General features: G+C 37.6%; 3 protein-coding genes across 4 annotated transcripts; 1 reads left to right on the top strand and 2 right to left on the bottom strand.

The window, feature by feature from the left end:
• Positions 1–292: 292 nt before the first annotated feature.
• si:ch1073-416d2.4 (coiled-coil domain-containing protein 42 homolog) lies at positions 293–3,368 on the bottom strand. Its single transcript, XM_060879629.1, has 9 exons — positions 3,189–3,368; positions 3,053–3,098; positions 1,934–2,110; positions 1,579–1,736; positions 1,411–1,493; positions 1,105–1,277; positions 866–976; positions 626–742; positions 293–539 (listed from the first exon to the last, which is right to left on the bottom strand). The coding sequence occupies exons 1-9, from the start codon at positions 3,293–3,295 to the stop codon at positions 438–440; spliced, it is 1,074 nt and encodes a 357-aa protein (XP_060735612.1). The 5' UTR covers positions 3,296–3,368; the 3' UTR covers positions 293–437.
• Positions 3,369–4,074: 706 nt separating this feature from the next.
• On the top strand, positions 4,075–12,222 carry asb2b (ankyrin repeat and SOCS box containing 2b). 2 transcript variants are annotated; one of them, XM_060879639.1, is made up of 9 exons: positions 4,075–4,220; positions 6,473–6,553; positions 6,841–7,004; positions 7,604–7,759; positions 8,099–8,344; positions 9,417–9,588; positions 10,067–10,667; positions 11,092–11,239; positions 11,412–12,222. In XM_060879639.1, exons 3-9 carry the CDS (start codon positions 6,848–6,850, stop codon positions 11,588–11,590), a joined length of 1,659 nt encoding a protein of 552 aa, XP_060735622.1. In that variant the 5' UTR covers positions 4,075–4,220; positions 6,473–6,553; positions 6,841–6,847; the 3' UTR covers positions 11,591–12,222. The 2 variants fall into 2 exon arrangements, with proteins under 2 accessions (XP_060735622.1, XP_060735621.1); XM_060879638.1 differs by lacking the exon at positions 4,075–4,220 and having other exon boundaries at positions 5,788–6,553.
• A 60-nt stretch (positions 12,223–12,282) lies between these two features.
• LOC132852421 (protein FAM181A-like) lies at positions 12,283–13,972 on the bottom strand. Its single transcript, XM_060879640.1, has 2 exons — positions 13,916–13,972; positions 12,283–13,681 (listed from the first exon to the last, which is right to left on the bottom strand). The coding sequence occupies exon 2, from the start codon at positions 13,634–13,636 to the stop codon at positions 12,806–12,808; it is 831 nt and encodes a 276-aa protein (XP_060735623.1). The 5' UTR covers positions 13,637–13,681; positions 13,916–13,972; the 3' UTR covers positions 12,283–12,805.
• Positions 13,973–15,778: the final 1,806 nt, after the last annotated feature.

Genomic DNA, 15,778 nt, shown 5'->3' with positions numbered 1-15,778 from the left:
TAATGCAGTTCGATTCTAATCTTAAGTTTATATTTGAATAATATTCCTACTGAAAGAAAATGGAAAACTATTTAAAAATGTATAAAATAAAAATTGCATATTTATTATGTTTGTTAGAAAAGGGCAACAGTATGCGATTAATGATAAGGACAGTCTGACACGAACATAACGCATAATAAATTCTCCAAACTCTGTGTAAAGTGTTTTTTTTTTACATTCCTTTATTTGCTTAAAGTTTACTGTCCAAAAAAGCAATGTATTGATGCTGCATTTTTGATGCTGCAAGGTGGGAAATTCTTTTGTTTAAGTCTCTTATTGTCAGTCACTGTATCAGTGTTTTATTACATTGTCTTGGAGGAACTCAGCAGTTCATTTTCACTGTTTTTTCTACTGCTCTTTAGGTTAACTTTATGGGAGCTGTTTACATTCAGGGCTGTTCATTTTCTTCCTCTGCATCTGCTACTTTTCATCCATTCTGAACCAGAGTCTGTTATCTGCAACGCTCTCCTCTCTGTATCCACCGTCTCCACAATGAACTCCTGCAGAAATAATTATGAGCAGAATCATGTGCTCACTGTGTTCTGTGCGACACAAATAATCTGACTATTTCTGACATTTAGGATACCTTTATCATGTCCATCATGTTCAGGGAGTCCATCTGATGTAAAGGTCCATAGTGTTGCAGGTGGCATTGCTGTGCAATATTTTTCACTGCTAGCAAAATACACCCAATCTCCTCAATCTACCCACACACAAGAAACAAAGCTTTAGACATTCTGGTAAGACATTATAAGGGGGAACATAAATCTTGATCTACATCTGCTAAGCCTGTGTGTGTTACAGGTTGTGAAATTATATATCAGACCTGATTTCGGGACTGATCATGTTGATTATACAGGCTCATCTCCATTTGTTTATTCTTCTCTCTTATTTTAGCCCACTGTGTTTGCAGTTTTGCCAATTCCTTATTGGACATCTAGTTCCAAAAATAAAATCGGTTTAATCTTGGCTAAGACCATCAAATTGTGTGCTATACCAAACTACATGTAGTAACCATTATCACAAATTACACTTGTGATATTTTGATATATGTATGCCACGTACGAGTCTGTTTGTACTGTGCTCCAGTTTAAGTGAATCCAGGTTGCATTGGCCCTGTTGTAGTTCCTCTTCCAGACCTGTGAGATGTTGCAACAAGTCCTGCTGAGTGGCGGACAATGTCTCATGGCGCTTGATGATGGGCATCACTAAAGAATCTGAACCGTGTTCCGAATAAGCTGCACATAAGGACATGCAATGCAAATCCTCCTTAATAAACAAAAAGCTAAAGCGGGTTCAGTGTTCTACACAAATTACTTTTGGATATAAACCTGGTAATGTTATAGCCTATAGCCTATATAAATTTTTTACCTTCTGGTAGTAAATCTAGAATCTTCATCATATACTTTTCATAAATCTTATATTTATCAACCCGTTCTTTTAGTTGCTGATGTCTGTGGAGAAAAGTAAAAACACAAGTAAAAGTAGATGAGATAACAGTAGCCAAGGATTATTTCTGTCTTTTCACAAATTCCTTACCTGATCTGAAGCTGCTCAAGTTCTTTATATAGATTGGATTTCTCCACTTCCCTTAGCTCATTCTCTTTTTTCTCTTTTTGATATTTCTTCAGAGCACGCTGACGCTTGACTTCATTTTCCCCCACAAATTTTTCAAATTTTATTGCCCTCTCTTTTATCTGTGTAAAGAAACAGGGGTTCAAGGTTCCACAACTCAGCTAATGTAGATTTTAGGATATTTTTGGCTTTTGATATTATTTAAACTCAACTACCATCAAATATTTATTGATTTAATTAATATCATATTACATCAGAATTGTCACCAGATGAACTAAACAATACACCAAAGGACAAAGACACATCCTTGGTTCCTTACATCTTCCTGTTTTTCCAGAAGTACTGCCCTTCTCTGTTCCAGAGCCTGCATGCGATCATTGACCTCAAGTCGTTTCCGCATTAACAGCCTGTTTACTTCATCCAGCTGCACCTGTGTCTTCACCACTAGTGTCCTTTGAAGAGTGTTGACACTCGTTTTCAGAATTCTATTAGATGACTACACATTAGCAAGCAAGGTTAGACGCTGTAGAGCCAAGCCATGCAGAACATGATAGATTCAAGTAAGAGCTCAGAAATATCAATAAATTTTTATGCTCACATTATTTATATGATAGGGAGAGACCATATTTGCAGTCTTGACTTCTCCATAATTTATTGTTATTAACTAAATACCACTGGAGAGCAGATTAGAAATTTCTGTAATCTCAAAGGCCATCAGGAAAAAAATCTAGATGCATATTCACAGGACACATGATGGCTACCTGATAATCTAAATAAAATGCTCAATTTTCTTCCCAAAATTTAATTCAATAATTCTTCCTTCCTTCCTTCCTTCCTTCCTTCCTTCCTTCAGCTTCAGTAACTGTGTTACCTACAATCACAATTACAGCAGGTCCAGGGTTACTCCATGGATGGGCCTGCACACTACTGCAGCACTAAATTCAATGCCAATAGCATCCTCTATGTTTTCTTACTCAAGCTCTTCAAGCCATAGATGCCATTTTAATTTAAGGTTGATATTCCTATTTATGTATCTATCTGTGTGTGTGTGTGTTTGTGTGTGTTATTGTTAGGTTGTTAGGACTTGGCTAAAGCTAAAGCTAAAGCTAAAATTAATTAATTAATGTACAGTGTTGTATAAATTTTGATAATAAAATTAAATAAAAACATGCAAATGCAGTCTTTTACATATTAGCATATTGGGAATTCATATGTCATTGTTTTCTGTAACCTGCCTATTAGTCTGGGGCACTTCTATCTACATTCTATCTATTCCATAAGCATGAATATTTGATCACATGTCTTCTAATGCTTAGTAATAATAATAAAATTAAAATAATAATAGCCCTAGAGGCAATAGTATAAAAGCATAAACACAGCACATAACTGAACCTGCCTGATTCCCCGAGTTCAGCTCTAATTGTATTAATGTACACACCTCTGTTATGACAGGGATGTGCTTGACATTCTCTCCCAGTTCTCTGCTATAAAGAAGAATATATTACTCAAATGATCTGCATGTATTTTCTACCTTGTATACAATTCACTTAATAATAAGACACATAAAATCATACCCGTGGTCCTCTAACTGCGTTACAAAGATATTTTTCAGCTTGTTTTCCACTTTCAGTGCAAAACGCGGGTCGTCCTTATTCAACGATGGGAGACAGAGTGTATCCATTATTGACGAAACGGTCAGTCTGCTTTTAATTGCTAAATTAGTAGGCTAAATATAGCATTTAAACTTGTTTCGATTTCTTCCGGGTTTTGTGTCCGTCTTAACTTGTGTTGCCTTGTTGCTAAGAGACCGCGGACAAGGAAGACGGGGAGCGTTTTCCCGTTGTCACGGCAACCGCCCCAAAGGCTTTCTCTTTATAGTCTTCTGCTCTGAAAAGCATCAGACATCTATACACGCCGTCTTTAAAATGTGCTTTTTAAATGCAACACACTCATGTATTTTTCCGAATACCTTTAAGGTTCCTTAAGTCATGTTACTCTACTGTACTGCAATTTTTACGCACTGTAGTTTTTAGATTAGCAATTTGTCAGCCACCTACCATTTACGTCATGCACAAGTTTAAATGGTCCACCACTTTCCAAATATTGTTTGGACTGAGGACCATCCTCAATACATCAGTGGTACATTTGTTTGTACATCTTCAGTAACTGGTTAATCCAGAGCCAGGGACTGTGGATGTTAGGAGCAAACCCAACATTTCCAATATACTTTTACACACATTTAAACTTACAACATAACTAATGGCTACTGGAATGTTTTAACCTGGATCTTGACTGATCACATACTGCTTCAAACAAAAGAGCCGAACACCAGTGGCCATGCCTTTTTCACTTCATCTAATAGTAACCACATTGTTTAGCTTTGCCTGTCTATTTAGTTTTACACAGTTAAGTGCACGGGTGGTAGTACAGAGGCAAATGAGCTTAAGCAATGCTGAGCATGTCCTTAAAAGGTATTTCTAGCTCATGCAGAGCAGCTTGGCCTTTTAGCTCAAATAGGGAGTGAAAACTGGTTTCTCAGATGCACACTAAGCCAGATGTACTGGATGAGACAAATTACAGAGATTTCTGAAGGTTTTCTTTCATATGTAAGTATTATCATTTAAGTATTGTGCTTCAGGCTTTAAGGGATATACATGGTGTTACTTGTTTTATAGTCTAACACAGAATTATGTGTTCAATTTTATTGCTATTATTTCTCATATCAACTACAAAGTTTGGTACACTCTGTATCGTATGCATGAAGTGCAATAAGAGGTGACCAAACCAAAGCATGAATACTACAAATTAAATATGAGGGATAATATGCTTAGATGATTTATTACAAAAATTCCCGATTGATATTTTTGATTGCATTCATTCATCTACACAAACAGCCACCAGATGCGTTTGTAAGAAGGTGTGTGGCATTTACAAATAGCACAGCGTTCCCACTAGTACAACATGGAAATGCTAATAATAGCGCCGTAGGATTTTTAGATTGATATTGCTTTTTATGCTACAAGAAGATCCAAGCTCTAAACAATATAACAGTTACATCACTTTCACTGCACCTAAAATATAGTCTATTATGATTTATGATAGTATTTCTGAACTACACTGTAGATGGAAAAATGCCAGAACCCTCTTGACATTTGTGGTCTATCTTCAGGAGACTAATTATGGGAAGTCCAATCTGTTATCAGTCCTATCACAGCCTGTTGGCCTACTTCCTAAAATAACATTCAGCTTGCTTAAAGCAAAAGACAGGAACTGGAACTGTCAATTACACAGATTTTCTATTTTCTTTAACTGTATTGAAGAGCCTACATGTTTGTTGTACTTATTTGCATATGTATCTTTGTGATAGTGCTTAGAGCAGATCAGTAATCTCAGTCAGGATTCCATTTTTTATAGAAAGATGACCAAAAATACAAACCTCTTTAATTAAAGAATTTTGAAATATCAAATTTTCAACAGCGAACCCGCTGTATTAACATTAAGCTCAGAAGAAAATACAGCCCTGGTAGTGTAAACATAATGATTTCTTTGTGTTAAAAAAATCATGTTTTATTTTCACTTCCTTGGTATGATAATTGCTTTGTGATGATCATGTTTTCTTTTGACTATTGTAATGAATTCGTTGGAAGCCTGGGTGTAATCTACACAGCTGAGTGCCTGCAGAGGTAAATGGAAGTCAATCTGCAGTCTATCTATCTATCTATCTATCTATCTATCTATCTATCTATTTACCTATCTATCTATCTATCTATCTATCTATCTATCTATCTATCTATCTATCTATCTATCTATCTATCTATCTACATGTGTGTGTGTTATTGTTAGGTTGTTAGGACTTTGCTTCTAAAACTAAAATTAACAAATAGCAATGTACTGTGTTGTATAAATTAATAATAATAATAGTAATAATAATGCTTAGTAATAATAATAAAAAAAATAAAATAATAATAGGCTTAGAGTCAATAGCATTAAAGCATAAAGCCCTGAGTTCAGCTCTAATTGTATTAATATACTTGACATTCTCTCCCAGTTCTCTGCTGTATTAACATTAAGCTCAAAAGAAAAGCCCTGGTAGTGTAAACATAATGATTTCTTTGTGTTAAAAAAAATCATGTTTTATTTTCACTTCCTTGGTATGATAAGTGCTTTGGGGTGATCATGTTTTCTTTTGACTATTGTAGTGAATTCGTTGGAAGCCTGGGTGTAAGCTGGGTGTCATTAATACCATTAATACCATTCATTCACTACACAGCTGAATGAGTGCAGAGGTAAATGGAAGTCAATCTGGAGAAGGAACACTCCAGGGATTCTTGATGTATTACAGGGATGTGGTAGAATAGTGCTTAAGACATTGCACTACTCATCGGAAGGTCATGAGTTCGAATACCAGGGTCACCAGGCTGAGGGAGCCTGAGCAAGGCCCTCAGTTGAAATAAATTAATTGAAAGAAATTGTAAGTCATTTTGGACAATGCATAAGGTTGTCTGGTAAATACAGTAAATATAAATGTATTATCTGAAAAGTTTATCACTGTATTGTGGTGATGGCATGATCAGCAAGCCTGTGCTGGGACAACACGAAAACCAAAACAGAAGGACAAAGCACGCCCACTACATGATGTCATTTTGATAGTGTGAGCTGCTCATACATGGTAAACCTCAGCGGCCTCCCCCACATGTCAATGCCTAAAATTACCTCCGGCAACAGCTGAGCCCAAGCACTCTCTATCTCTCCGTCTCTGGCTCTTCTTTCTCTCTCGCACTCTCGATCCCTGTCGCTTGTTTTATGTGAACATGACTCGGTTTAGTTATGCGGAATATCTTTCGTTGTTCCGTTCCAGTGGTGTGAAAAGTCACCGGCGGCGTTTTGACAGCGGAGCGCGGTGCGAGGACTTCGGTGACGTCACAGCAGCCCCACCACAGTGAGTCCTTTGTTTGTGGTTATTGTCTAATGCAGATGGTTATTCCAGCTGGCCTTATTTCCATAAATCATGTACGATATCCATTTTCCAATATAGTCGTGTGGTTTCAGTTATGATAAATAACAGCAATTTACTCCTGATCACTTCAGAGACATGCGTAGATGTCAGATTTATTTATGCAGGATTTTTTGAAGTATTGTTAACCCACTATACCAAAGAACTTTCTATGTAATTTGCATGTGTAATATAATGATGCCATCAACGATCAAATTATATACATTTTCCAGGGAGCCCATGATGTTGGCAATTAGGAGAGGTGATGTGCAGACAGTGACTGAACTAGCAACATCCATATCATGCATCCAAACCTATAGTGCAGTGCACGACTGGACTGCCCTTCATGAAGCAGCGTATTATGGGCAAGCTGACTGTGTAAAAGCTCTACTTAAAGGTAAACGCATGTTCTGGATGTTTACAATTGTATAGAATTTTAGGATTCATTTACCAAAATGTTAGGATTCTGCCTTTTTTTGCCTCATACTGTAGTTTACTGAAAGCAAAAGCAGCCTGAGATTGCAGCGGAATAGAGTTTACTGCTGTAATTGTTTCTGCAGAATTTTACATGGAAAGATAAACTTGCTCAGCAAGTTGAACGACTGTTTTGTCATTGTCCTTATCATCTGCAATGCAAAATAGATGATTTTAATCTAAGAATAGTGTTCTGTGGGTGGGAGGCATGTTTTCATGCATGTCCCCTCAATGGTAGGAATATGTGACTGTTATGAACTACTGAGACATTTGGCAGGTCCCAGAGGAAAAAATGCTTTAAAAAGCAATTAAAATACCTTTAATACTTTTAATTAAAATAAATAAATAAATACAATTTAAAAATGAACCAAATGGTTTTCTTTTTGGTTGCTGAGGTTAAGGTTAGGTTAAGACATAGGTGTAGAATAGCAATACTTTGTTGCATTATTAATATTACTGGGTGTCCTCCATGACAGTATAACAAACTTGTATTTGTGTTTATGTGGTGCATGCTTAACACAGTTAAGCCTACTTCAGTAGATAAGCGCACTCTCAAAGAGCAGACTGCACTTCTAATTGCAACTGATGGAAAGCACCTGGAGTGTGTGAAGTGTCTTCTGGAGGCAGGTGCAGACCCAGATATCAGCAATAAAAACAAAGAGACACCACTTTATAAAGGTACAGACTGCTTTATTTTTTATAATCATCATCAACATATTGTGTTCTTGTGTACGTATAGTTCATGTGTGTGTGTGTGTGTGTGTGTGTGTGTGTGTGTGTGTGTGTGTTTAGAGTGTGAGCGTTGTTAAACTACCTGAGGTTTTTGTACAGCACAAATAGTTGTGTTTTACTCTACATATGTACTAAATACAAATGGGTAAAAAAAATAAGCTTCAGTGTCATTTGGCATAGATTCTTCAAGTATTTTGAATTGTCCTGGAGAAATAAACACAGTCTTCTACAGCATAACAAAGTCAACAGTTTTTCCTTTCATTTGTTTTCTATCTGTACTTTCAGCTTGTAAAAACGAGAGCATTGACATAGTGAGGATGATCCTGGCATTTGGAGGTTCAGTAAACCAGCGCTGCCATCGTGGCTGGACAGCTCTCCATGAAGCAGTGAGACGGGGGAACATACAACTCTGTGAGGTTCTTCTTCAGGCAAGAGCTGCCATTGATGCCACCAATGCTGATGGTATCACTGCACTTATAGATGCAGCTCGGCATGGCAGCACAAAAATTGTGAACTACCTCATTAGTAAAGGTAGGCCTACATAACCTCTGGATTTAAAATGTTTAACACATTTTATCATCACTGGTAGGCTGACAGGAGGTCTAGTGGCATAGATGACAAACTCTGATATTTCAGTAGCTTTGTAGTGTAGGTGTAATGTGCCATATGCCAAGCTGGCAATGCTTATTTACAATGTTTAATTAGCTGTTGTGGGTGAAAATGGCACTGTAAGATTCCTAGCCTTCACTATAAATACATCACACCTCAGCTAATCAGAAATCATTATGGATAGAGAAGATTAACTGAGCAGTACCTAATAATTTATTGTCCTCTCAGTACATTTCACATCAGATGAAATCAGGTTACTGGTAGTGGATGGTATCTCTCTGACTTTAAGGCTATGAAGCAGTGCTCAAAAGACTTCTTTTATAACAGTGTTTTCAAAATTCTCACATGTATTAATGTGAAAAACATAAAAGGAGACAGAACCCATCTTGGGTCTCATCAGCAGCAAAAGCTTGTAATATACACATAAACATGTGGACTTTATGGACTTATATCAGGGAAATGTCTAAAAACTCTGTATCAATGGTTATTTTTTATTCAATGGTAGAATTAGGAGTAGATAAAGAAGATGCAGCATACAGTTTGATATTATTCAATAGATATTTATATTTTAGGTTAGAATTATAATTAGGTTAGAATTGTGGCAAATTACTATACCTTCTCAGACAGACAGCATGTCCTTAGTGTTTACAAAATGTTCTACTTTCATGTGGATGACTTGTGCAATTTAATAAGTGAGTGCTCAGAAATGTACCCAAACATAAGCAAAACCACTTCTTTCTGCTCACCTGGGAAGTCTTTTACTGTACTATTACTTGTTGTATCCCTTGATTAAAATGTGTATTACACAATGAGTCACTATATCAGTATACAATTTACAAATATGTATAGGTAAGGAGTTAGAAGTAATAGGTTTATCAGAAACATCATTACATTTTTCTGTATTTTACGTGTTTTGTTACCTTGTTTGACATGTGCTATTCTATTTTGATTGGAAAACTAAAGTCAATAACTCAGCTGTTTTTTATCTTTCAAGGTGCTAGTGTGAACCTACAGTCATGTGAAGGGACTACAGCTCTAAGTGAAGCCTGTAAACATGGTCATAGAGAAACCGTAGACTTATTGCTCAGACTTCATGCAGATGCCAACAAAGGCTCCAAAAGTGGACTTCTGCCTTTGCACATTGCTGCCCAACATGGCCATGAAGAGTAAGCACAATCATCTGCAAAATACAGATATCTTTGTATTATACATATGTTGTTATAAACGTTAATAATAATGTGCTTTTAAAATAGTAGCTTCAAGACAGCTGTAGAAGAAGCTGTTGTCAATGACAGGTGTATGTCAGCAGTATGACATAACCCAACACTGACTCCATATAATTTCACCCTTTTAGGGGGAGCAAGACATTTGGGTAATGGGGGCAGGGTGGGAGAGCAGGTGGTTTGACAAAGTGCATTATATCAACAGTGCCTGCCTTGACAGGTGAAAAAAACAAAACATTTGCCTTAGGATGCAGCTGCCAAAACCCTATAGCTCAAGTGTGCTAAAGCTGTACAAAGTATAAAGTATTCAAATAATCTTTAAATTCAAGCCTTTAAATGGGTATGTATGTCAACACTGGATAAATAAGTAGATGCTAACATTCTATGCTAATTGTTAATTTTTCTTCATTTATATCCCTAGAATTGTGTCCTTACTGCTGCCTGTCACTAGTCGTGCAAAGATACGACAAAGTGGCATCACTCCCCTTCATCTCGCAGCTGAGTTCAACCAGGAAAATGTTGTCAAATTCTTGATAAAGTCAGGCAGTGATGTGAACACAAGGATGTCCCACGAACGCTCATCCATGTTTCATGACCACCGCAGCACAGCTCTGTACTGTGCAGTCATAGCTAGTAATGCAGGAGTTGTGGAGTTGTTGCTCAAGGCTGGTGCAAACCCCAACTTGGACCCCCTCAGCCCACTGCTAGTTGCACTACGACAGGGCTGCTTTAGGACTATATACACACTTGTGAAACATGGAGCAGATGTTAATGCTCATGTACCAGCTCATCCCACTGATTTTCCAGGAACACTGTTGTATACCCATAGCATGGGAATTTTACAATTTCTATTGGACAATGGATGTAAGGCACAGGAATGTTTCAGGTGTGACCATACAGAGCACAAGCAACCTACTAGCCAATGCAGAAGCGTGCACACAGGACAGAGGACTCACACAGTGACAGGAAATACATTACCATCCCAAACAATCTGCACAGAATCGACAACCAGAAATCTACAGGTATTTGTATTATTCCCCCTACAGTTATAACTCCAACTGGACACGTATTATTTGTAATCATTTATTAGATGTTCTCTTCTCCCTCTTAACATCAAGTAGAGGCTATTTCATTTAGCCACATAATTTTTTATTTTAAAATAAAATATTTTATTTTCCACATAATTAATTAAATCTTTATTATTTAAAAAAAAGGTTTTGTATCGGATGCTTAATTTATTTTAAAATAGAGGGTTTCATTCCACGAGTATATGTTAATGAACGTAACTCGTAACTGTTAATGAATTTTGTTGAAAATTGCAATTTAGTAAAACACCAAAAAAAGTTTTTAATTAGTTCTAGATAGTAGTCTATACATTTAATGATTCTGATATCTGCTTTAACTAATCTTAAAACCTATTTTAATGTGCCCAATCTCCGTTTCCAGTTTTGTGAGTGGATTTCCTCTGTGAGTAATATGGCTGCACCTCTTATCACCTTGCTATTGGATCATGTTGGAAATGTGCAACTGTGTTACAAACTCGTTGAACAATTAAGAAGCAAAAAAGAGTGGGTTGCCATTAAAGAAAAAGCATGTAAGTAGTGGTGTCTAATTTCTGTTCACATTTATAGATTCTCTTGTATACAATAACCAATGTAATTACATATGTAGCTGGTGTACATATGTAATTACATATGTAGCTGGTGTACATGTAACACCACTGCATTTAAGTTATTGTACTTTGACCTATTTACCAATTTTTACAGTGTCTCCTCGTCCACTGATGCATCTGTGCAGGCTGAAGGTTCGTGAGCAAGTTGGTGCCCAGAGACTAACCTTTCTAAATACTCTTCCACTACCAGGCAGACTGCTCCACTATTTGTGCTGTTCACAGAACAGCAATACAGAATATACAGTCCTAAACATTGGGTCAACACACACATAAATTGCAGGTTACTTGAGATTTCTATTTTAGTTTTTTACTAATACAGTTTGTATCAGTTGTGCTTTTTGTTGTTGTTCACACAATTGTATCTATTTATAAAAAGAGATAAAAGATCACATTTTTGGTACTTCTAATTTATGGAAATTAATATGTGTACAACTGCAATTAACCATTATCCACAACACTGCAAAATCGATGATTATCTACATACTAGTAATTACTAATAAGCACTTACTACACTGGAACTCACAGACTGAACAAGCTTTGTGTGTTGTGACTAAAAACAGCATTGACACATCATGTAATGTCTCTTCACTGAAAACGATATCATTATCATTCATGTGATGTGTTTGTTTTGGGGTTGGTAGTCTTCACTATATCATAGGCTACATCAAGACAAAATGTGCATTCTTAGTGAAATGCATGAATTCCACAGATGAAACATGTAGAAACCTGCTTGCACTGAAATGTTAGTATGAATATCCTTGTTCAGAAGTTTGATGATGTGTTCTTTAGATTGATTAGGTGTATTGATCATATCTGGATTTATGCACTGACAAGTACAAGATGAATATAATATAGGTTGTGTGAGGAAAACATATCTGAAGCCAAAACTGTGAAAATAAACATTAAATATTAAAGTAAAAAAAAAATAAACAAGAAATATTAAAGTCATGTTTTAAAATGTTTTGTTGAAACTGAATCATTTGAGGTAGCTGGTAGTGCATTCTATCCATGATGAATAATTCAAAGTTTACATGTATTACCCAGTTTTGTTTTGTTTTCAATCCAAACCCTATAAAAAGTGTTTGTTATTAAATGTCCCATTTCCTGTACAGAACACACATTAGCATTATTTTACATAAATAACATTACATTACTTTAATCCAAAATAACGTGTATTTTAACTACTATTCCAACAAGGTTAATAATCTATGAAGTGTTAAAGTTTCTAAAACAATCTTGGTAAACACTAGACTAAACCCAGCCTCAGTGGCATAAGAGTATAGCTTTTTTTCTGAGCATGCTACATTTTATTGGCCCTTTAAGTGCTTCATTAAGACATTGACAGGCCTAAGGCTTCTAAATGTCGTCAATATTTACATATTAAGACAATGAATACAGACTCAAATCTTTAAATGGCCAAATATTTACAGTTCGTGATCTTCGTCATTTGTATCAATGACAGTTATGTTCAGGCAAACCCGCAGACCCCTAAATAAAACCGAAGACACTGAAAATAGACGAAGAGACCGGTTTGGTTGGAATTGGCTTGACTACGACGTGCGGTGAACGGTATTTCAGTCCATCCTTCATTTTTTGCGTGTCCAGTTCATTCGTGGGTGTTTTAGCCCTGAGCCCGGGTTCGGTAAATGCGCTGTGTGGCGTTATAAGGTGGCCGTGGAGAAGACGGTGTCCATGGCACTGAAGCGGACAGTAAGCGCACACAGCCACGTTGGTGGAAGTCAGATCCACCTTAAGAGGCTCCAGGTCTAAAGATCCTCGCCGAACGCGCAGCCACGAGTTCGCTTTCAGTTCATCTTCAATCCTGGTCCTTTTCTGTCCATCAGTCTCGGCAGATCCGTACCCTACAGTCCCGCTCGTGTGGCTTTTCCACGCATATTCAAAACTGATGTGAGAGGAGCGCGGTTCTTCCCAGAAGGAAGCCGGGAGCTGGCGTTTGCGCATGGGAATGTGGCCCGGTGCGCTCCGGTTTTCACTGTACGGGTTTCCACCCACGTTCTCTTCTCCACATGTATGTGTATTTAGCTTTTCGTTCAAAAGGTTTTTAGCACGTTCGTGCGTAAACATAACACGCTTGTCCTCAGGAAGTTTAGCAGCACCGGACTCGCTGATTCTGTATGTGTGGCAGCGAGGCGTCCTCGGGCACTTCTGCGAGAAACGCTTTAGCTGCTTTTGAAGGTACTTCCTATGGTCCACGGAGCGTCTACAGGGGGCTGATTTGTCCAGGGCCGCCTTGATGTCGCTTGAGGCCAAATTCACAAAGTTAAGTAACGTTTTCACTTCGCTGTCAGAGCTTGCCATTTTTAACCAGTTTATCTTTTAAGCCATTCCGCGTTTGCAAATGTTCTGTATGAAAAAAGGGATACATGTGAATTTTTCTCCATCTGAAAACAAAGCATCCCAGGACAATCTTTGAGGGGTTATATGGGCTGCATCAATTCAAGGGCCTTGAAGATCCTTTTCGCCAAAAAAAAAAATGTAAATGGTTCCTGAAAAGAACATGTTTGCACTTAAATCTCAACTTATTGCTGTAAATGTAACCAAGAATAAAAATCTTTAAAGGTCTCTATTAGAACTCACTTGTTTGTGCAGAAACCTTGTCCAGCCTGGCTGCCCTCACTCTACAGTAGTTTAACCACTTGAGCAAGCTGAATGAATATAAACTTCGTGTAGTTATGGTGCTTCCTTTGAGCCAATCAGCGACCTCAATCCTCCCTCAATGCCCCCCAATGAGCTCGCGCGCTCCCCGCCAGCGAATTCTTTCCCCGAGCATATTGTTGCCATGGTAATCCCCAGAGATGAAGCAACTAATAGTTGCGATATTTCTTTGTTGTTTTTTTAGACGGATACATTCGAGACTTTAAAGTGTTGCAAAAAAGTTGCCCGGTGCGCAAAGTCTTATGGGTAGCTTAACACCATCAAACGCTTGGTTCCCGTGCTGGCATGCTTCAGGGCAAAAGCACAAAAGCGCGCTTTTTAGGATTTCGGGGCCACTTTTAACTGTTCCGATCGAACACTCTCTCCTCTTCACCTAAGAGTGATGTCAGAAGCAGTTGGGTTTTGAAGGGGGGTCCCTAAAAAAGGTGGGCATAACCATGGAAAGGGGGCTTGAGCGCTCAAGAATCTTGTCTTTCTGTTTGCCCCCTCAATCGAGACGCACAAAAGCTGAATTACTCATTCAAACCTCGCCGGACAAAGGCGGAGGAGCTTGGATAGCACTCCCTGCATTTGTAGGCAAACATTTAGAGACCTAAATCGAGTCGTCGTGAAGGAGAAAGAGTTAGACAAAGCCCATAGAATTGCCATCAGCAAACATTTTCCCGTGTCATATTAGCGGGGTCTCCATGACTCCTTCTGGCCCGCGGACAATAGCGCAAGTTTGCACACTCGAATACTGTCACCCTGCCAACGGCGCCGAGGGCCGCAAACAGGACAATCCCCGTGCAAAAAAAAAAGCACGGGCTCCGCAGGGAAGGTCGTGGCAGAAAAGAGGAAAAAGGGACTTGTGAAATGCTAATTGAGCTCCGGCCCACATTGAGAAGACGAAAAGAGAGAAAGCTACCTATCCACCTCCTTCTCCAGAGGCCTATTAGTGCTGTGAGGAAGCAGCTGTCTGGACAGCGCTCTTCAAAGCATGTCCCAAAACTTTAACTTCGCATGGTGGTCCCTACAGTATAAAGCATCAAATCTGTATCATGTATTAATATTTATACATATACACATTGTGTGTATCTTACCACTGTTTGTTAATGGCATTGAAGAATAAATGTAACTTATTTGTTTTTTATTTAATTTTATATTTACGTTTATTATTGACAAATACCTTTAATACATATCCAAAGCCAACTTTCTTGATCATGTACCAGAATCTGCTGCACTAAATCTATATGACAAGACTGCATTGCCACTTTCTCTTTTTGTTTTCACCATCTCAAAAGGGCAATTAAACAATAGTGCACTCCTTTCAAGGCTGTATGGGTGATTGAAGAGACAAAGAAAAGGGACGAAAGGAAAAACTAAGATGGGCTATTACACCCTTCTGGTTACACTGATAGCCATGAAGAAGATGGATGGTTGGTCTATAAGACAGAGGATTGATTCATCTTTAAATCAAAGTAATGGTAAAGTGTGAAATGTAAAAGTGGATTAAACTCAAATACACTATAGGTAATGGTTACAATCCTTGCATTTGTGATTATCTATCTATCTATCTATCTATCTATCTATCTATCTATCTATCTATCTATCTAAAATTCATTACACCATTTCTACAAGCATAGCTCAGATTCCACAAAGTTTGGCTTTATAGCAATATCAATTCAAGTTCATTGCCAAATGCAAGTTTGGAGACTCAGAGATATACTGATGCAGGCAACAAATGTATGCATTTATTTTAAAATTATTGCAAAATAAATTGCATTTATTAAAATTAACATTAAAAAA

Source organism: Tachysurus vachellii, chromosome 10, assembly GCF_030014155.1.
Source record: "Tachysurus vachellii isolate PV-2020 chromosome 10, HZAU_Pvac_v1, whole genome shotgun sequence".
In the NCBI taxonomy this organism is placed as follows: domain Eukaryota; kingdom Metazoa; phylum Chordata; class Actinopteri; order Siluriformes; family Bagridae; genus Tachysurus; species Tachysurus vachellii.
This window is presented reverse-complemented; position numbering and strand designations above follow the sequence as displayed.